This window comes from Oncorhynchus nerka, linkage group LG22 (assembly GCF_034236695.1).
Source record: "Oncorhynchus nerka isolate Pitt River linkage group LG22, Oner_Uvic_2.0, whole genome shotgun sequence".
NCBI classification, from domain to species: Eukaryota; Metazoa; Chordata; class Actinopteri; order Salmoniformes; family Salmonidae; genus Oncorhynchus; species Oncorhynchus nerka.
In genome coordinates this window covers 23302755-23329404 of record NC_088417.1, presented here as the reverse complement: position 1 = coordinate 23329404, position 26650 = coordinate 23302755, and the positions used below count along the sequence as shown (strand labels likewise).

The following is a 26650-nucleotide window of genomic DNA, read 5'->3' as shown; positions in this document are numbered from 1 at the left end:
CCCTATAACACCACCTCACTACTGTACCCTATAACACAATCTCACACCTGTACTGTATCCTATAACACCATCTCACACCTGTACTGTATCCTATAACACCACCTCACACCTGTACTGTACCCTATAACACCACCTCACTACTGTACCCTATAACACCACCTCACACCTGTACTGTATCCTATAATACCACCTCACACCTGTACTGTACCCTATAACACCACCTCACTACTGTACCCTATAACACCATCTCACACCTGTACTGTACCCTATAACACCACATCACACCTGTACTGTATCCCATAACACCACCTCACAACTGTACCCTATAACACCACCTCACTACTGTACCCTATAACACAATCTCACACCTGTACTGTATCCTATTACACCACCTCACACCTGTACTGTACCCTATAACACCACCTCACTACTGTACCCTATAACACCATCTCACACCTGTACTGTACCCTATAACACCACCTCACTACTGTACCCTATAACACCACCTCAGACCTGTACTGTATCCTATAACACCAACTCACACCTGTACTTTACCCTATAACACCACCTCACTACTGTACTGTACCTCATAACACCATCTCACACCTGTATCGTACCCTATAACACCATCTCACACCTGTACTGTATCCTATAACACAACCTCACACATGCACTGTATCCTATAAAACCACCTCACACTTGTACTGTACCCTATAACACCACCTCACTACTGTACACTATAACACCATCTCACACCTGTACTGTATCCTATAACACCACCACACACCTGTACCCTATAACACCACCTCACTACTGTACCCTATAACACCACCTCACACCTGTAGTGTACCCTATAACACCACCTCACACCTGTACTGTATCCTATAACACCACCTCACTACTGTACCCTATAACACCACCTCACACCTGTACTGTACCCTATAACACCACCTCACTACTGTACTGTACCCTATAACACCATCTCACACCTGTACTGTACCCTATAACACCATCTCACACCTGTACTGTACCCTATAACACCACCTCATTACTGTACTGTACCCTATAACACCACCTCACACCTGTACTATATCCTATAACACCACCTCACTACTGTAGCCTATAACACCATCTCACACCTGTACTGTACCCTATAACACCACATCACACCTGTACTGTATCCCAGAACACCACCTCACAACTATACCCTATAACACCACCTCACTACTGTACCCTATAACACAATCTCACACCTGTACTGTATCCTATAACACCATCTCACACCTGTACTGTATCCTATAACACCACCTCACACCTGTACTGTACCCTATAACACCACCTCACTACTGTACCCTATAACACCACCTCACACCTGTACTGTATCCTATAATACCACCTCACACCTGTACTGTACCCTATAACACCACCTCACTACTGTACCCTATAACACCACCTCAGACCTGTACTGTACCCTATAACACCACATCACACCTGTACTGTATCCCATAACACCACCTCACAACTGTACCCTATAACACCACCTCACTACTGTACCCTATAACACAATCTCACACCTGTACTGTACCCTATAACACCACCTCACAACTGTACCCTATAACACCACCTCACTACTGTACCCTATAACACCATCTCACACCTGTACTGTACCCTATAACACCACCTCACTACTGTTCCCTATAACACCACCTCAGACCTGTACTGTGTCCTAACACCACCTCAATAACACCATCTCACACCTGTACTGTACCCTATAACACCACATCACACCTGTACTGTATCCCACCACCTCACATGTAATAACACCACCTCACTACTGTACCCTATAACACAATCTCACACCTGTACTGTACCTATAACACCACTCTCCCTGTACTGCACACCTGTACTGTACCCTATAACACCACCTCACACCCCTATAACACCACCACACCCTGTACTGCACCACCTCACTACTGTACCCTATAACACCACCTCACACCTGTACTATAACACCATCTCACACCTGTACTGTACCTATAACACCACCTCACTGTACTGTACCCTATAACACCACCTCACACCTGTAGTGTACCCTATAACACCACCTCCCACACCTAACACCACCTCACACCTGTACCTCACTACTGTACCCTATAACACCACCTCACTACTGTGCCCTATAACACCACCTCACTACTGTACTGTACCCTATAACACCATCTCACACCTGTACTGTACCCTATAACACCATCTCACACCTGTACTGTACCCTATAACACCACCTCATTACTGTACTGTATCCTATAATACCACCTCACACCTGTACTGTACCCTATAACACCACCTCACTACTGTACCCTATAACACCATCTCACACCTGTACTGTACCCTATAACACCACCTCACTACTTTACCCTATAACACCATCTCACACCTGTACTGTACCCTATAACACCACCTCACACCTGTACCCTATAACACCACCTCACTACTGTACCCTATAACACCACCTCAGACCTGTACTGTATCCTATAACACCAACTCACACCTGTAATTTACCCTATAACACCATCTCACACCTGTACTGTACCCTATAACACCACCTCACCCCTGTACCATTTAACACCACCTCACACCTGTACTGTACCCTATAACACCACCTCACACCTGTACCCTATAACACAACCTCACACCTGTACTGTATCCTATAACACAACCTCACACCTGTACTGTACCCTATAACACCACCTCACTACTGTACCTTATAACACCACCTCACTACTGTACCCTATAACACCACCGCACACCTGTACTGTACCCTATAACACCACCTCACACCTGTACTGTATCCTATAACACCACCTCACTACTGTACTGTACCCCATAACACCATCTCACACCTGTACTGTACCCTATAACACCACCTCACCCCTGTACCATATAACACCATCTCACACCTGTACTGTACCCTATAACACCACCTCACACCTGTACTGTACCCTATAACACCACCTCACACCTGTACCCTATAACACAACCTCACACCTGTACTGTATCCTATAACACAACCTCACACCTGTACTGTACCCTATAACACCACCTCACTACTGTACCCTATAACACCACCTCACTACTGTACCTCATAACACCACCTCACTACTGTACCCTATAACACCACCTCACACCTGTACTATACCCTATAACACCACCTCACTACTGTACCTTATAACAGCACCTCACTACTGTACCCTATAACACCACCGCAGACTTGTACTGTACCCTATAACACCACCTCACACCTGTACTGTACCCCATAACACCATCTCACACCTGTACTGTACCATATAACACCACCTCACACCTGTACCCTATAACACAACCTCACACCTGTACTGTATCCTATAACACAACCTCACACCTGTACTGTACCCTATAACACCACCTCACTACTGTACCTTATAACACCACCTCACTACTGTACCCTATAACACCACCTCACACCTGTACTGTACCCTATAACACCACCTCACACCTGTACTGTACCCTATAACACCACCTCACTACTGTACCCTATAACACCACCTCACTAATGTACCCTATAACACCATCTCACACCTGTACTGTATCCTATAACACCACCTCACACCTGTACTGTACCCTATAACACCACCGCACACCTGTACTGTATCATTTAACACCACCTCACTACTGTACCCTATAACACCATCTCACACCTGTACTGTATCCTATAACACCACCTCACACCTGTACTGTATCCCGTAACACCATCTCACACCTGTACTGTACCCTATAACACCACCTCACACCTGTACTGTATCCTATAACACCACCTCACACCTGTACTGTACCCTGTAACACCACCTCACACCTGTACTGTATCCTGTAACACCATCTCACACCTGTACTGTACCCTATAACACCATCTCACACCTGTACTGTACCCTATAACACCATCTCACACCTGTACTGTATCCTATAACACCACCTCACACCTGTACCCTATAACACCACCTCATTACTGTACTATACCCTATATCACCACCTCACACCTGTACCCTATAACACCATCTCGCACCTGTACTGTACCCTGTAACACCATCTCACTACTGTACCCTAAAACGCCATCTCACACCTGTACTGTATTCTATCACACCACATCACACCTGTACTGTATACCATAACACCACCTCACTACTGTATCCTATAACACCACCTCACACCTGTACTGTACCCTATAACACCACCTCACTACTGTACCCTATAAAACCATCTCACACCTGTACCCTATAACACCACCTCACACCTGTACTGTACTGTACCCTATAATACCACCTCACACCTGTACTGTACCCACAAACCACCTCACACCTGTACTGTATACTATAACACCACCTCACTACTGTACCCTATAACACCACCTCATTACTGTATCCTATAACACTACCTCACACCTGTACTGTACCCTATAACACCACCTCACTACTGTACCCCATAACACCATCTCACACCTGTACTGTACCATATAACACCACCTCACACCTGTACCCTATAACACCACCTCACACCTGTGCTGTATCCTATAACACCACCTCACACTTGTACTGTACCCTATAACATCACCTCACTACTGTATCCTATAACACCACCTCACACCTGTACTGTACCCTATAACACCACCTCACACCTGTACCCTATAACACCACCCCACACCTGTACTGTACCCTATAACACCACCTCACTACTGTATCCTATAACACCACCTCACACCTGTACTGTACCCTATAACACCACCTCACTACTGTACCCTATAACACAATCTCACACCTGTACTGTACCCTATAACACCACCTCACACCTGTACCCTATAACACCACCTCACTACTGTATCCTATAACACCATCTCACACCTGTACTGTACCCTATAACACCACCTGATTACTGTACTGTACCATATAACACCACCTCACACCTGTACTGTACCCTAAAACACCACCTCACTACTGTACCCTAAAACACCACCTCACTACTGTACCCTATAACACCATCTCACACCTGTACTGTATCCTATAACACCACCTCACACCTGTACTGTACCCTATAACACCACCCCACACCTGTACTGTACCCTATTACACCACCTCACTACTGTATCCTATAACACCACCTCACACCTGTACTGTACCCTATAACACCACCTCACTACTGTACCCTATAACACCATCTCACACCTGTACCCTATAACACCACCTCACACCTGTACTGTACCCTATAATACCACCTCACACCTGTACTGTACCCAATAACACCACCTCACACCTGTACTGTATACTATAACACCACCTCACTACTGTACCCTATAACACCACCTCACACCTGTGCTGTATCCTATAACACCACCTCACACTTGTACTGTACCCTATCACCTCACACTCATCCTCACCACCCTCACACCTGTACTGTACCTATAACACCACCTCACACCTGTACCCTATAACACCACTCACACCTGTACTGTACCCTATAACACCACCTCACTACTGTACCCCATAACACCATCTCACACCTGTACTGTACCCTATAACACCACCTCACACCTGTACTGTACTGTACCTATAACACCACCTCACTACTGTATCCTATAACACCACCTCACACCTGTACTGTGCCCTATAACACCACCTCACTACTGTACCCTATAACACAATCTCACACCTGTACTGTATCCTATAACACCACCACACCTGTACCCTACTCACACCTGTACCCTATAATACCACCTCACACACCTGTACTGTACCCTATAACACCACCTCACTACTGTACCACACCTGTCACACCTGTACTGTATACTATAACACCACCTCACTACTATACCCGATAACACCACCTCACTACTGTACCCTATAACACCACCCCACTACTGTATCCTATAACACCACCTCACACCTGTACCCTATAGCACCACCTCACACCTGTACTGTAACCTATAACACCACCTCACTACTGTACCCTATAACACCATCTCACACCTGTACTGTGCCTATAACACCACCTCACACCTGTACTGTACCCTATAACACCACCTCACACCTGTACTGTACCCTATAACACCACCACCTGTACTGTACCCTATAACACCACCTCACACCTGTACTGTAACACCACCTCACTACTGTACCCTATAACACCATCTCACACCTGTGCTGTTGATAATACCACCACACCTGTGCTGTATACTATAACACCACCTCTATACCCTATAACACCACCTCACTACTGTAACACAATCTCACACCCACTGTATAACACCATCTCACACCTGTACTGTACCCTATAATACCACCTCACACCTGTACTGTATACTATAACACCACCTCACTACTATACCCGATAACACCACCTCACTACTGTACCTATAACACCATCCTCAGACCTGTACTGTATCCTATAAACCATCTCAAACCTGTACTGTATCCCAGAACACCACCTCACAACTATACCCTATAACACCACCTCACTGTACCCTATAACACAATCTCACACCTGTACTGTATCCTATAACACCATCTCACACCTGTACTGTATCCTATAACACCACCTCACACCTGTACTGTACCCTGTAACACCACCTCACTACTGTACCCACCCACCTCACACCTGTACTGTACTGTATCCTATAATACCACCTCACACCTGTACTGTACCCTATAACACCACCTCACACTACTGTACCCTATAACACCATCTCACACCTGTACTGTACCCTATAACACCACATCACACCTGTACTGTATCCCATAACACCACCTCACAACTGTACCCTATAACACCACCTCACTACTGTACCCTATAACACAATCTCACACCTGTACTGTATCCTATTACACCACCTCACACCTGTACTGTACCCTATAACACCACCTCACTACTGTACCCTATAACACCATCTCACACCTGTACTGTACCCTATAACACCACCTCACTACTGTACCCTATAACACCACCTCAGACCTGTACTGTATCCTATAACACCAACTCACACCTGTACTTTACCCTATAACACCACCTCACTACTGTACTGTACCTCATAACACCATCTCACACCTGTATCGTACCCTATAACACCATCTCACACCTGTACTGTATCCTATAACACAACCTCACACATGCACTGTATCCTATAAAACCACCTCACACTTGTACTGTACCCTATAACACCACCTCACTACTGTACACTATAACACCATCTCACACCTGTACTGTATCCTATAACACCATCTCACACCTGTACTGTATCCTATAACACCACCTCACACCTGTACTGTACCCTATAACACCACCTCACTACTGTACTGTACCCTATAACACCATCTCACACCTGTACTGTACCCCATAACACCATCTCACACCTGTACTGTACCCTATAACACCACCTAACACCTGTACTGTACCCTATAACACCACCTCACTACTGTACCCCATAACACCACCTCACTACTGTACCCTATAACACCATCTCACACCTGTACTGTATCCTATAACACCACCTCACACCTGTACTGTACCCTATAACACCACCGCACACCTGTACTGTATCATTTAACACCACCTCACTACTGTACCCTATAACACCATCTCACACCTGTACTGTATCCCATCACACCATCTCACACCTACCCTATAACACCACCTCACACCTGTACTATATCCTATAACACCACCTCACTACTGTACCCTATAACACCACCTCACACCTGTACTGTATCCTATAATACCACCTCACACCTGTACTGTACCCTATAACACCACCTCACTACTGTACCCTATAACACCATCTCACACCTGTACTGTACCCTATAACACCACCTCACTACTGTACCCTATAACACCACCTCACTACTGTACCCTATAACACCACCTCACTACTGTACCCTATAACACCACCTCACACCTGTACTGTACCCTATAACACCACCTCACTACTGTACTGTACCCTATAACACCATCTCACACCTGTACTGTACCCTATTACACCATCTCACACCTGTACTGTACCCTATAACACCACCTCATTACTGTACTGTACCCTATAACACCACCTCACACCTGTACCCTATAACACCATCTCACACCTGTACTGTACCCTATAACACCACATCACACTTGTACTGTATCCCATAACACCACCTCACAACTATACCCTATAACACCACCTCACTACTGTACCCTATAACAATCTCACCACACATGTACTGTATCCTATAACACCATCCACACCTGTACTGTACCCTATAACACCACCTCACTACTGTACCCTATAACACCACCTCACACCTGTACTGTATCCTATAATACCACCTCACACCTGTACTGTACCCTATAACACCACCTCACTACTGTACCCTATAACACCATCTCACACCTGTACTGTACCCTATAACACCACCTCACTACTGTACCCTATAACACCACCTCAGACCTGTACTGTATCCTATAACACCACCTCACACCTGTACTGTATCATTTAACACCACCTCACTACTGTACCCTATAACACCATCTCACACCTGTACTGTATCCTATAACACCATCTCACACCTGTACGGTACCCTATAACACCACCTCACACCTGTACTATATCCTATAACACCACCTCACTACTGTAGCCTATAACACCATCTCACACCTGTACTGTACCCTATAACACCACATCACACCTGTACTGTATCCCAGAACACCACCTCACAACTATACCCTATAACACCACCTCACTACTGTACCCTATAACACAATCTCACACCTGTACTGTATCCTATAACACCATCTCACACCTGTACTGTATCCTATAACACCACCTCACACCTGTACTGTACCCTATAACACCACCTCACTACTGTACCCTATAACACCACCTCACACCTGTACTGTATCCTATAATACCACCTCACACCTGTACTGTACCCTATAACACCACCTCACTACTGTACCCTATAACACCATCTCACACCTGTACTGTACCCTATAACACCACATCACACCTGTACTGTATCCCAGAACACCACCTCACAACTATACCCTATAACACCACCTCACTACTGTACCCTATAACACAATCTCACACCTGTACTGTATCCTATAACACCATCTCACACCTGTACTGTATCCTATAACACCACCTCACACCTGTACTGTACCCTATAACACCACCTCACTACTGTACCCTATAACACCACCTCACACCTGTACTGTATCCTATAATACCACCTCACACCTGTACTGTACCCTATAACACCACCTCACTACTGTACCCTATAACACCATCTCACACCTGTACTGTACCCTATAACACCACATCACACCTGTACTGTATCCCATAACACCACCTCACAACTGTACCCTATAACACCACCTCACTACTGTACCCTATAACACACCTCACACCTGTACTGTATCCTATTACACCACCTCACACCTGTACTGTACCCTATAACACCACCTCACTACTAACACCACCTCCCCTATAACACCATCTCACACCTGTACTGTACCCTATAACACCACCTCACTACTGTACCCTATAACACCACCTCAGACCTGTACTGTATCCTATAACACCAACTCACACCTGTACTTTACCCTATAACACCACCTCACTACTGTACTGTACCTCATAACACCATCTCACACCTGTATCGTACCCTATAACACCATCTCACACCTGTACTGTACCCTATAACACCACATCACACCTGTACTGTATCCCAGAACACCACCTCACACTATACTGTACCCTATAACACCACCTCACTACTGTACCCTATAACACCAATCTCACACCTGTACTGTATCCTAAACACCATCTCACACCTGTACTGTATCCTATAACACCACCTCACACCTGTACTGTACCCTATAACACCACCTCACTACTGTACCCTATAACACCACCTCACACCTGTACTGTATCCTATAATACCACCTCACACCTGTACTGTACCCTATAACACCACCTCACTACTGTACCCTATAACACCATTCACTCACACCTGTACTGTACCCTATAACACCACATCACACCTGTACTGTATCCCATAACACCACCTCACAACTGTACCCTATAACACCACCTCACTACTCCCTATAACACCATCTCACACCTGTACTGTATCCCTATTACACCACCTCACACCTGTACTGTACCCTATAACACCACCTCACTACTGTACTATAACACCATCTCACACCTGTACTGTACCTATAACACCACTCACACCTGTACTGTATCCTATAACACCACCTCACACCTGTACTGTATCCTATAACACCACCTCACACCTGTACTGTACCCTATAACACCACCTCACTACTGTACTGCACCCTATAACACCATCTCACACCTGTACTGTACCCTATAACACCATCCTCACACCTGTACTGTACCCTATAACACCACCTCACACCTGTACTGTACCCTATAACACCACCTCACTACTGTACACCCTAACACCACCTCACACTGTACCCTATAACACCATCTCACACCTGTACTGTATCCTATAACACCACCTCACACCTGTACTGTACCCTATAACACCACCTCACACCTGTACTGTATCCCTATAACACCACCTCACTACTGTAACACCACCTCATTACTGTACCCTATAACACCATCTCACACCTGTACTGTATCCTATAACACCACCTCACACCTGTACTGTACCCTATAACACCACCTCACACCTGTACTATATCCTATAACACCACCTCACTACTGTACCCTATAACACCACCTCACACCTGTACTGTATCCTATAACACCACCTCACACCTGTACTGTACCCTATAACACCACCTCACTACTGTACCATAACACCATCTCACACCTGTACTGTACCCTATAACACCACCTCACACTGTACCCTATAACACCACCTCACTACTGTACCCTATAACACCACCTCACTACTGTACCCTCACCACCACCACCTCACACCTGTACTGTACCCTATAACACCACCCCTCACTACCTGTACTGTACAACACCATCTCACACCTGTACTGTACCCTATAACACCATCTCACACCTGTACTGTACCCTATAACACCACCTCATTACTGTACTGTACCCTATAACACCACCTCACACCTGTACTGTACCCTATAACACCACATCACACACTGTATCCTCACCACCTGTACAACTATACCCTATAACACCACCTCACTGTACTGTACCCTATAACACAATCTCACACCTGTACTGTATCCTATAACACCACCTCACACCTGTACTGTACCCTATAACACCACCTCACTACTGTACCCTATAACACCATCTCACACCTGTACTGTATCCTATAACACCACCTCACACCTGTACTGTACCCCTATAACACCACCTCACTACTGTACCCTATAACACCACCTCACACCTGTACTGTACCCTATAACACCACCTCACTACTGTACCCTATAACACCACCTCAGACCTGTACTGTATCCTATAACACCACCTCACACCTGTACTGTATCCCTATAACACCACCTCACTACTGTACCCTATAACACCATCTCACACCTGTACTGTATCCTATAACACCACCTCACACCTGTACTGTACTAACACCACCTCACACCTGTACTATATCCTATAACACCACCTCACTACTGTACCCTATAACACCATCTCACACCTGTACACCTATAACACCACATCACACCTGTGTATCCCACCACCTATAACACCACCTCACCTCACTGTACTGTACCCTATAACACCATCTCACACCTGTACTGTACCCTATAACACCATCTCACACCTGTACTGTATCCTATAACACCACCTCACACCTGTACTGTACCCTATAACACCACCTCACTACTGTACCTGTACTGTATCCTATAACACCACCTCACACCTGTACTGTATAACACCACCTCACTACTGTACCCTATAACACCATCTCACACCTGTACTGTACCCTATAACACCACATCACACCTGTACTGTACCTGAACACCACCTACAACTGTACCCTATAACACCACCTCACTACTGTACCCTATAACACAATCTCACACCTGTACTGTATCCTATAACACCATCTCACACCTGTACTAACACCACCTCACACCTGTACTGTACCCTATAACACCACCTCACTACTGTACCCTATAACACCACCTCACACCTGTACTGTATCCTATAATACCACCTCACACCTGTACTGTACCCTATAACACCACCTCTACTGTACCTGTAACACCATCTCACACCTGTACTGTACCCTATAACACCACATCACACCTGTACTGTATCCCATAACACCACCTCACAACTGTACTGTACCACCTCACTACTACCCTATAACACAATCTCACACCTGTACTGTATCCTATAACACCTCACACCTCACCCTACACCACCTCACTACTGTACCCTATAACACCATCTCACACCTGTACTGTACCCTATAACACCACCTCACTACTGTACCCTATAACACCACCTCAGACCTGTACTGTATCCTATAACACCACCTCACACCTGTACTGTACCCTATAACACCACCTCACTACTGTACTGTACCTATAACACCATCTCACACCTGTACTGTACCCTATAACACCACCTCACACCTGTACTGTATCCCTATAACACCACCTCACACTGTACTGTATCCTATAACACCACTCACACCTGTACTGTACCCTATAACACCACCTACACAACACCATCTCACACCTGTCACCTACACCACCCTCACACTACTGTATCCTATAACACCACCTCACACCTGTACTGTACCTATAACACCACCTCACTGTACCCTATAACACCCTATAACACCACCTCACACCTGTACTGTATCCTATAACACCACCTCACACCTGTACTGTACCCCTATAACACCACCTCACTGTACTGTACCCTATAACACCATCTCACACCTGTACTGTACCCTATAACACCACATCACACCTGTACTGTATCCCATAACACCACCACAACTGTACCCTATAACACCACCTCACTACTGTACCCTATAACACAATCTCACACCTGTACTGTACCCTATAACACCACCTCACACCTGTACTGTACCCTATAACACCACCTCACACCTGTACTGTACCCTATAACACCATCTCACACCTGTACTGTACCCTATAACACCACCTCACTGTACTGTACCCTATAACACCACCTCACACCTGTACTGTATCCTATAACACCACCTCACACCTGTACTGTACCCTATAACACCACCTCACACCTGTACTGTACCTCATAACACCATCTCACACCTGTACTGTACCCTATAACACCATCTCACACCTGTACTGTATCCTATAACACCACCTCACACCTGCACTGTACTATAAAACCACCTCACACTTGTACTGTACCCTATAACACCACCTCACTACTGTACCCTATAACACCATCTCACACCTGTACTGTATCCTATAACACCACCACACACTGTACCCTACACCACCTCACTACTGTACCCTATAACACCACCTCAGACCTAACACCACCTCACACCTGTACTGTACCCTATAACACCACCTCACACCTGTACTGTACCCTATAACACCACCTCATTACTGTACTGTACCCTATAACACCACCTCACACCTGTACTGTACCCTATAACACCACCTCACACCTGTACTGTATCCTATAAACACCACCTCACTACTGTACCCTATAACACCACCTCACACCTGTACTGTACCCTATAACACCACCTCACTACTGTACTGTACCCTATAACACCACCTCTCACACCTGTACTGTAACACCACCTCACTAACCTATAACACCATCTCACACCTGTACTGTACCCTATAACACCACATCACACCTGTACTGTACCCAGAACACCACCTCACACCTAACATAACACACCTCACTACTGTACCCTATAACACAATCTCACACCTGTACTGTATCCTATAACACCATCTCACACCTGTACTGTATCCTATAACACCACCTCACACCTGTACTGTACCCTATAACACCACCTCACTACTGTACCCTATAACACACCTGTACTGTAACACCACCTATAACACCACCTCACTACTGTACCCTATAACACCATCTCACACCTGTACTGTACCCTATAACACCACCTCACACCTGTACTGTATCCTATAACACCACCTCACACCTGTACCCTATAACACCACCTCACTACTGTACCCTATAACACAATCTCACACCTGTACTGTATCCTATAACACCACCTCACACCTGTACTGTACCTATAACACCACCTCACTACTGTACCCTATAACACCACCTCACACCTGTACTGTACCCTATAACACCACCTCACTACTGTACCCTATAACACCACCTCACACCTGTACTGTATCCTATAACACCAACTCACACCTGTACTGTACCCTATAACACCACCTCACTACTGTACTGTACCTATAACACCATCTCACACCTGTACTGTATCCTATAACACCACCACACCTGTACTGTATCCTATAACACCACCTCACACCTGTACTGTATCCTATAACACCACCTCACACTTGTACTGTACTGTACCACTATAACACCATCCTCACACCTGTACTGTACCTATAACACCACTCACACCTGTACTGTACCCTATAACACCACCACACACCTGTACCCTATAACACCACCTCACACCTACTGTACACTATAACACCACCTCACACCTGTACTGTATCCCTATAACACCACCTCACACCTGTACTGTATCCTATAACACCACCTCACACCTGTACTGTACCCTATAACACCACCTCACACCTGTACTGTACCCTATAACACCACCTCACTACTAACACCACCCTACCCATCTCACACCTGTACTGTACCCTATAACACCACCTCACACCTGTACTGTACCCCTATAACACCACCTCACACCTGTACACCACCACCTCATTACTGTACTGTACCCTATAACACCACCTCACACCTGTACTATATCCTATAACACCACCTCACTACTGTACCTATAACACCATCTCACACCTGTACTGTACCCTATAACACCACCTCACACCTGTACTGTATCCCATAACACCACCTCACACCTGTACTGTACCCTATAACACCACCTCACACTGTACCCTATAACACAATGTGTACTGTACCCTATAACACCATCTCACACCTGTACCCTATAACACCACCTCACACCTGTACTGTACCCTATAACACCACCTCACACCTGTACTGTACCCTATAACACCACCTCACACCTGTACTGTATCCTATAACACCACCTCACACCTGTACTGTACCCTATAACACCACCTCACTACTGTACCTATAACACCATCTCACACCTGTACTGTACCCTATAACACCACATCACACCTGTACTGTACCCCATAACACCACCTCACACCTGTACCCTATAACACCACCTCACTACTGTACCCTATAACACAATCTCACACCTGTACTGTATCCTATAACACCACCTCACACCTGTACTGTACCCTATAACACCACCTCACTACTGTACCCTATAACACCACCTCACACCTGTACTGTACCCTATAACACCACCTCACTACTGTACCCTATAACACCACCCTGTACCCTACCTGTACTGTATCCTATAACACCACCTCACACCTGTACTGTACCCTATAACACCACCTCACACCTGTACTGTACCCTATAACACCACACACACCTGTACCCTATAACACCACACCTCACACCTGTACTGTACCCTATAACACCACCTCACACCTGTACTGTATCCTATAACACCACCTCACACCTGTACTGTACCCTATAACACCACCTCACACTGTACTGTACCCTATAACACCACTCACACCTGTACTGTATCCTATAACACCACCACACACTGTACCCTATAACACCACCTCACTACTGTACCCTATAACACCACCTCACACCTGTACACCACCTCAGACCTGTAACTCACACCCTATAACACCATCTCACACCTGTACCCTATAACACCACCTCACACTCACCCCTATAACACCACCTCACACCTGTACTGTACCCTATAACACCACCTCACACCTGTACTGTACCTATAACACCACCTCACTACTGTACCCTATAACACCACCTCACTACTGTACCCTATAACACCACCTCACACCTACTGTACCCTATAACACCACCTCACACTGTACTGTACCCTATAACACCACCTCACACCTGTACTGTACCCTATAACACCATCTCACACCTGTACTGTACCCTATAACACCACCTCACACCTGTACTGTACCCTATAACACCACCCACCACACCTGTACTGTACCTATAACACCACCTCACACCTGTACTGTACCCTATAACACCACCTCACACCTGTACTGTACCCTATAACACCACCTCACACCTGTACTGTACCACCACCTCACACCTGTACTGTACCCTATAACACCACCTCACACCTGTACCCTATAACACCACCTCCACTACTGTACCCTATAACACCACCTCACACCTGTACTGTATCCTATAACACCACCTCACACCTGTACCCCTATAACACCACCTCACTACTGTACCCTATAACACCACCTCACACCTGTACTATAACACCACCTCACACCTGTACTGTACCCTATAACACCACCTCACTGTACTGTACCCTATAACACCACCTCACACCTGTAACACCACCTCACACCTGTACTGTATACCACCTCACACCTAACACCACCTCACTACTGTACCCTATAACACCACCTCACTACTGTACCCTATAACACCACCTCACTACTGTATCCTATAACACCACCTCACACCTGTACTGTATCCTATAACACCACCTCACAACACCACTACTGTACCCTATAACACCACCACACTGTACCTGTAACACCACCTCCACCTGTACCCTATACACCACCTCACACCTGTACTGTAACCCTATAACACCACCTCACTACTGTACTGTACCCTATAACACCATCTCACACCTGTACTGTACCCTATAACACCACCTCACACCTGTACTGTACCCTATAACACCACCTCACACCTGTACACCTATAACACCACTACTACTGTACACCACCTCACACCTGTACTGTACCCTATAACACCACCTCACTACTGTACCCTATAACACCATCTCACACCTGTACTGTACCCTATAATACCACCTCACACCTGTACTGTATACTATAACACCACCTCACTACTATACTGTACTACTGTACCCTATAACACCATCTCACACCTGTACTGTACCCTATAACACCACCTCACACCTGTACTGTATACTATAACACCACCTCACTACTATACCCGATAACACCACCTCACTACTGTACCTATAACACCATCTCAGACCTGTACTGTACCCTATAAAACCATCTCAAACCTGTACTGTACCCTAGAACACCACCTCACACCTGTACTGTACCCTATAACACCACCTCACTACTGTACCCTATAACACCATCTCACACCTGTACTGAATCCTATAACACCACCTCACACCTGTACTGTACCCTATAACACCACCTCACTACTGTACCCTATAACACCACCTCACACCTGTACTGTACCCTATAACACCACCTCACTACTGTACCCTATAACACCATCTCACACCTGTACTGTATTCTATAATACCACATCACACCTGTACTGTATACCATAACACCACCTCACTACTATACCCGATAACACCACCTCACTACTGTACCCTATAACACCACCTCACTACTGTACCTACTATAACACCATCTCACACCTGTACTGTACCCTATAAAACCATCTCAAACCTGTACTGTACCCTAAACACCACCTCACACCTGTACTGTACCCTAAAACACCACCTCACACCATCTCACGCCTGTACCCTATAACACCACCTCACACCTGTACTGTACCCTATAACACCACCCCACACCTGTACTGTACCCTATAACACCACCACACATGTACTGTACCCTATTACACCACCTCACTACTGTATCCTATAACACCACCTCACACCTGTACTGTACCCTATAACACCACCTCACTACTGTACCCTATAACACCATCTCACACCTGTACCCTATAACACCACCTCACACCTGTACTGTACCCTATAATACCACCTCACACCTGTACTGTACCCAATAACACCACCTCACACCTGTACTGTATACTATAACACCACCTCACTACTGTACCCTATAACACCACCTCATTACTGTATCCTATAACACTACCTCACACCTGTACTGTACCCTATAACACCACCTCACACCTGTACCCTATAACACCACCTCACACCTGTGCTGTATCCTATAACACCACCTCACACTTGTACTGTACCCTATAACATCACCTCACTACTGTATCCTATAACACCACCTCACACCTGTACTGTACCCTATAACACCACCTCACACCTGTAGCCTATAACACCACCCCACACCTGTACTGTACCCTATAACACCACCTCACTACTGTATCCTAAAACACCACCTCACACCTGTACTGTACCCTATAACACCACCTCACACCTGTACCCTATAACACCACCTCACACCTGTACCCTATAATACCACCTCACACCTGTCCTGTACCCTATAACACCACCTCACTACTGTACCCTATAACACCATCTCACACCTGTACTGTATACTATAACACCACCTCACTACTATACCCGATAACACCACCTCACTACTGTACCCTATAACACCACCCCACTACTGTATCCTATAACACCACCTCACACCTGTACCCTATAGCACCACCTCACACCTGTACTGTAACATATAACACCACCTCACTACTGTACCCTATAACACCATCTCACACCTGTACTGTACCCTAGAACACCACCTCACACCTGTACTGTACCCTATAACACCACCTCACTACTGTACCCTATAACACCATCTCACACCTGTACTGAATCCTATAACACCACCTCACACCTGTACTGTACCCTATAACACCACCTCACTACTGTACCCTATAACACCACCTCACACCTGTACTGTACCCTATAACACCACCTCACTACTGTACCCTATAACACCATCTCACACCTGTACTGTACCCTATAATACCACCTCACACCTGTACTGTATACTATAACACCACCTCACTACTATACCCGATAACACCACCTCACTACTGTACCCTATAACACCATCTCACACCTGTACTGTACCCTATAATACCACCTCACACCTGTACTGTATACTATAACACCACCTCACTACTATACCCGATAACACCACCTCACTACTGTACCCTATAACACCACCTCACTACTGTACCTATAACACCATCTCACACCTGTACTGTACCCTATAAAACCATCTCAAACCTGTACTGTACCCTAGAACACCACCTCACACCTGTACTGTACCCTATAACACCACCTCACTACTGTACCCTATAACACCATCTCACACCTGTACTGAATCCTATAATACCACCTCACACCTGTACTGTACCCTATAACACCACCTCACTACTGTACCCTATAACACCACCTCACACCTGTACTGTAACCTATAACACCACCTCACTACTGTACCCTATAACACCATCTCACACCTGTACTGTACCCTATAATACCACCTCACACCTGTACTGTATACTATAACACCACCTCACTACTGTACCCTATAACACCATCTCACACCTGTACTGTACCCTATAATACCACCTCACACCTGTACTGTATACTATAACACCACCTCACTACTATACCCGATAACACCACCTCACTACTGTACCCTATAACACCACCTCACTACTGTACCCTATAACACCATCTCACACCTGTACTGTACCCTATAATACCACCTCACACCTCTACTGTATAAAATAACACCACCTCACTACTGTACCCTATAACACCATCTCACACCTGTACTGAATCCTATAATACCACCTCACACCTGTACTGTACCCTATAACACCACCTCACTACTGTACCCTATAACACCACCTCACACCTGTACTGTAACCTATAACACCACCTCACTACTGTACCCTATAACACCATCTCACACCTGTACTGTACCCTATAATACCACCTCACACCTGTACTGTATACTATAACACCACCTCACTACTGTACCCTATAACACCATCTCACACCTGTACTGTACCCTATAATACAACCTCACACCTGTACTGTATACTATAACACCACCTCACTACTATACCCGATAACACCACCTCACTACTGTACCCTATAACACCACCTCACTACTGTACCCTATAACACCATCTCACACCTGTACTGTACCCTATAATACCACCTCACACCTGTACTGTATAAAATAACACCATCTCACTACTATACCCGATAACACCACCTCACTACTGTACCCTATAACACCATCTCACACCTGTACTGTACCCTATAATACCACCTCACACCTGTACTGTATACTATAACACCACCTCACTACTATACCCGATAACACCATCTCACACCTGTACTGTACCCTATAAAACCATCTCAAACCTGTACTGTACCCTAGAACACCACCTCACACCTGTACTGTACCCTATAACACCACCTCACTACTGTACCCTATAACACCATCTCACACCTGTACTGAATCCTATAACACCACCTCACACCTGTACTGTACCCTATAACACCACCTCACTACTGTACCCTATAACACCACCTCACACCTGTACTGTACCCTATAACACCACCTCACTACTGTACCCTATAACACCATCTCACACCTGTACTGTACCCTATAATACCACCTCACACCTGTACTGTATACTATAACACCACCTCACTACTATACCCGATAACACCACCTCACTACTGTACCCTATAACACCACCTCACTACTGTACCTATAACACCATCTCACACCTGTACTGTACCCTATAAAACCATCTCAAACCTGTACTGTACCCTATAACACCACCTCAAACCTGTACTGTACCCTATAACACCACCTCACACCTGTACTGTACCCTATAACACCACCTCACTACTGTACCCTATAACACCATCTCACACCTGTACTGAATCCTATAACACCACCTCACACCTGTACTGTACCCTATAACACCACCTCACTACTGTACCCTATAACACCACCTCACACCTGTACTGTACCCTATAACACCACCTCACTACTGTACCCTATAACACCATCTCACACCTGTACTGTACCCTATAATACCACCTCACACCTGTACTGTATACTATAACACCACCTCACTACTATACCCGATAACACTACCTCACTACTGTACCCTATAACACCATCTCACACCTGTACTGTACCCTATAATACCACCTCACACCTGTACTGTATACTATAACACCACCTCACTACTATACCCGATAACACCACCTCACTACTGTACCCTATAACACCACCTCACTACTGTACCTACTATAACACCATCTCACACCTGTACTGTACCCTATAAAACCATCTCAAACCTGTACTGTACCCTAGAACACCACCTCACACCTGTACTGTACCCTATAACACCACCTCACTACTGTACCCTATAACACCATCTCACACCTGTACTGAATCCTATAACACCACCTCACACCTGTACTGTACCCTATAACACCACCTCACTACTGTACCCTATAACACCACCTCACACCTGTACTGTACCCTATAACACCACCTCACTACTGTACCCTATAACACCACCTCAAACCTGTACTGTACCCTATAACACCACCTCACACCTGTACTGTACCCTATAACACCACCTCACTACTGTACCCTATAACACCATCTCACACCTGTACTGAATCCTATAACACCACCTCACACCTGTACTGTACCCTATAACACCACCTCACTACTGTACCCTATAACACCACCTCACACCTGTACTGTACCCTATAACACCACCTCACTACTGTACCCTATAACACCATCTCACACCTGTACTGTACCCTATAATACCACCTCACACCTGTACTGTATACTATAACACCACCTCACTACTATACCCGATAACACCACCTCACTACTGTACCCTATAACACCATCTCACACCTGTACTGTACCCTATAATACCACCTCACACCTGTACTGTATACTATAACACCACCTCACTACTATACCCGATAACACCACCTCACTACTGTACCCTATAACACCACCTCACTACTGTACCTACTATAACACCATCTCACACCTGTACTGTACCCTATAAAACCATCTCAAACCTGTACTGTACCCTAGAACACCACCTCACACCTGTACTGTACCCTATAACACCACCTCACTACTGTACCCTATAACACCATCTCACACCTGTACTGAATCCTATAACACCACCTCACACCTGTACTGTACCCTATAACACCACCTCACACCTGTACTGTACCCTATAACACCACCTCACTACTGTACCCTATAACACCATCTCACACCTGTACTGTACCCTATAACACCACCTCACACCTGTACTATATACTATAACACCACCTCACTACTATACCCGATAACACCACCTCACTACTGTACCCTATAACACCATCTCACACCTGTACTGTACCCTATAATACCACCTCACACCTGTACTGTATACTATAACACCACCTCACTACTATACCCGATAACACCACCTCACTACTGTACCCTATAACACCACCTCACTACTGTATCCTATAACACCACCTCACACCTGTACTGTACCCTATAACACCACCTCACACCTGTACTGTATCCTATAACACCACCTCACACCTGTACTGTATCCTATAACACCACCTCACACCTGTACTGTACCCTATAACACCACCTCACTACTGTACCCTATAACACCATCTCACACCTGTACTGTACCCTATAACACCATCTCACACCTGTGCTGTATCCTATAACACTACCTCACACCTGTGCTGTACCCTATAACACCACCTCACTTCTGTACTGTACCCTATAACACCACCTCACACCTGCACTGTATCCTATAACACCACCTCACACCTGTACTGTACCCTATAACACCATCTCACACCTGTACTGTACCCTATAACACAACCTCACACCTGCACTGTATCCTATAACACCACCTCACACCTGTACTGTACCCTATAACACCACCTCTCTACTGTACTGTACCCTATAACACCACCTCACACCTGCATTGTACCCTATAACACCACCTCACACCTGCATTGTATCCTATAACACCACCTTACTCCTGTACTGTACCGTATAACACCACCTCACACCTGCACTGTATCCTATAACACCACCTCACACCTGTACTATACCCTATAACACCACCTTACTCCTGTACTGTACCCTATAACACCACCTCACACCTGCACTGTATCCTATAACACCACCTCACTACTGTACCCTATAACACCATCTCACACCTGTACTATACCCTATAACACCACCTCACACCTGTACTATACCCTATAACACCACCTCACTACTGTACCCTATAACACCATCTCACACCTGTACTGTACCCTATAACACCATCTCACACCTGTGCTGTATCCTATAACACTACCTCACACCTGTACTGTACCCTATAACACCACCTCACTCCTGTACTGTACCCTATAACACCACCTCACACCTGCACTGTATCCTATAACACCACCTCACACCTGTACTGTACCCTATAACACCATCTCACACCTGTACTGTACCCTATAACACAACCTCACACCTGCACTGTATCCTATAACACCACCTCACACCTGTACTGTACCCTATAACACCACCTCTCTACTGTACTGTACCCTATAACACCACCTCACACCTGCATTGTACCCTATAACACCACCTCACACCTGCATTGTATCCTATAACACCACCTTACTCCTGTACTGTACCGTATAACACCACCTCACACCTGCACTGTATCCTATAACACCACCTCACACCTGTACTATACCCTATAACATCACCTTACTCCTGTACTGTACCCTATAACACCACCTCACACCTGCACTGTATCCTATAACACCACCTCACTACTGTACCCTATAACACAACCTCACACATGCACTGTATCCTATAAAACCACCTCACACTTGTACTGTACCCTATAACACCACCTCACTACTGTACCCTTTAACCCCATCTCACACCTGTACTGTATCCTATAACACCATCTCACACCTATACTGTATCCTATAACAGCATCATTCATCCTCAGTACTATTACGTGACAGAGCAGGCCCCCCTGACCTCTACCTTTGTTGGTCTCAGTAGGATGTTAGTTTTCAGCCCTGAATGTTGCTTGGGGTGTTTTGCTCATGAGACTATGTTGGTGTGCATTCATGTCAGTGTTGATAGTAATTAGCTGACAGTGTGATGCTGACAACCAAGCTGTTAGCGGAGGTGCCAAAACAGACACACACTCCAAACACATGGCATGTATCTCAATAATCTAAAGTGGCTTCCTCTTCTTATATCCTTTTTTTCTGCACTGGTGTAAAAATGCTGGTGATTGCAAATACCTGGAGAAGCCGTTTACATTCTGGTCTAACACTCTCTTCTTTCTCCCATCCCTTCATCGGTCATCCCTGCTTCTCTTTCAGGCTCTTCTCCAGTATGGGCCCTCTGACCAGTGCTTCCACCGCCGCTGCACTCCTCCGCCAGCCTGCCCCGCCCGTCGAGACTCCCTCCATCCCTCCGCCAGTCCTCTCCGAACCTTCTTCCTCCTCTCCCTCCTCCTCCTAGCTGCAGCGGATCGCAGGGCCTCCAGTATTGCAGCTCTGAGGCTGAAGGCTAAAGAGCACTCTGCTCAGATCACCCAGCTCAACATCCTGCCCAGCGGAGCTCCTGGGAAGGAGGTGTGCTGAACAGCTGTTACCCCACCCAGCACTCTCTTTCCTAAGCTTCTGTCCATCCCCTGTCCCCCCTCTCCACCTCTCATATCCCTGCAGATCTGGGAAAGGAGTGGTGGATGGATCCAACCCTGACCCCTGATCTCTGTCTCCTAAACCCTGATCCTCTCTGGGCTGAAGACTCCTTTCCCAACAGCCCCCCCCTCTTCCCCATACCTCTTACCCTCAAACAAAAAGCACGACCAAATTCAAATAGCACTGGCAAACCAGAGCGCTGTGTGTGTGTGTGTGTGAGAGAGAGCATCATTCCCCCCCACTCTTCCAGGTCTCCTGGATGAGTGTAACCTTTAGCCGTAGAGCCCTTTCTTCCAGAATCTGACACACACACACCTCCATATTGTGTTAACCCATCTCTAGCTCATGCTTCCTGGTTCACAAAGTCCACTTTCTTTTCTGTGACAGATATAAACTACGAGCTCAGCGGGGTAAACTCCATGACTACCTGCTGGTTGGACACACACATACACACATGCGCGCTCACTCGACTCCGGGGAGAGAGAAAGAATGAACCAGAACTAGGAACAGTGGAGACTGTGGCATTTGTCTGGACCACATGAACTCAGTGCCATAGCAGTCTGAGGAGGTCTCCATCCAAGCCAAAGCAACCAACCTGTCCATAGACCTTTCTGTCCTCCTCTGCAACCCAACCTGTTGCTGGCTCAATAACCTGCATCGAGTTTGTTCTTTTGTCTTCACTGATACTTACATTATCATCTGGAAGAGTTATTGGAAGAAAATCTACAAATGTTCAGCTAATTGAGTTTGACTAAAGGACAAATGAAGTGAAGTTTAGATTCTATCCAGTGTCTCTTATATCTGAACTGTGTGAGAAAGAAAGTCAACTGCTGTAAATATTATTGTAAAAATGAAAAACAAAACAAAAAAGGATGATTTTCAAAACAGAGCCTTGTATATTTCAAAAAGACAATGTTTTGAGAAGTTGCACTTGGTGTAGTGTTTTATGAGTATGAATGTGTCCCTGTGTAAAAGTCCCCCGTGTTTATGGAATATCATAGGTTTTTAGATGATTATTTATGTCAAAACTGTTCCACAACAGATTGAGTGCAGGGCAGGATTTATTTTTAATTGTTTAAAGTGATTGTCTACATTTCCTGGTTTAATAATAGATGGAAAAAAGAGAATTGAATAAATGAAAGTGGTGAAATGAAATATGCTTTAGATTATTATTTAAACCCCTTATAGAACTGACAAATGCCCAGGAATTAAAAATGGTGAAATAGAATTATAGAACTATTAATAAAATTGTTATGAATAAACTGATGTTGTCTTGCATATTTATAAATAATATTATAATGAATGCCTCAAAACAAAATTATTTTATGAATCCATTCTATGTTTGAAAAGGAATTGTAAAATTATAGCATAAAGAGTTAGATCCAATGAGGTTGTTTTAATGATTAAACGTGGAATTACATTCATCACATTTCCTTTAATTATGCGAAATATTCAGACCCACTATCATAGAATTTCATATAATATAGGTCTATATCAAAATAACCTTTATTATAAGTGATTGCTTATTAAATTGCAGGACTTACATTAATGTTAAAGAATATTACCATAATTTAACAATTTAAAAGTAGTTTGGAAATAGATCCAAAACGGATCTAAATTGTTTTCAAGTTTAATTTAAAAAGAGAGGCTCACCAGAAATGAAAATAATTCAGTTGTGAGTGTGAGGAGCTGAGAACGGGAGTACAGTCCTATTTTCATAGGCACTATGGTGGCTGGTC

At 45.3% G+C, this 26650-nt stretch overlaps 1 protein-coding gene across 1 annotated transcript in view; it reads left to right on the top strand.

The window, feature by feature from the left end:
• The window catches only part of arxa (aristaless related homeobox a), a 40772-nt gene extending 15627 nt beyond the window's left edge, over positions 1-25145 (top strand). Inside the window, 2 exon segments of the mRNA XM_029625937.2 lie at positions 24588-24726; positions 24729-25145. Coding sequence (XP_029481797.2) covers positions 24588-24726; positions 24729-24851 — 262 coding nt within the window. The 3' untranslated portion in view covers positions 24852-25145.
• The last annotated feature ends 1505 nt before the right edge of the window (positions 25146-26650 follow it).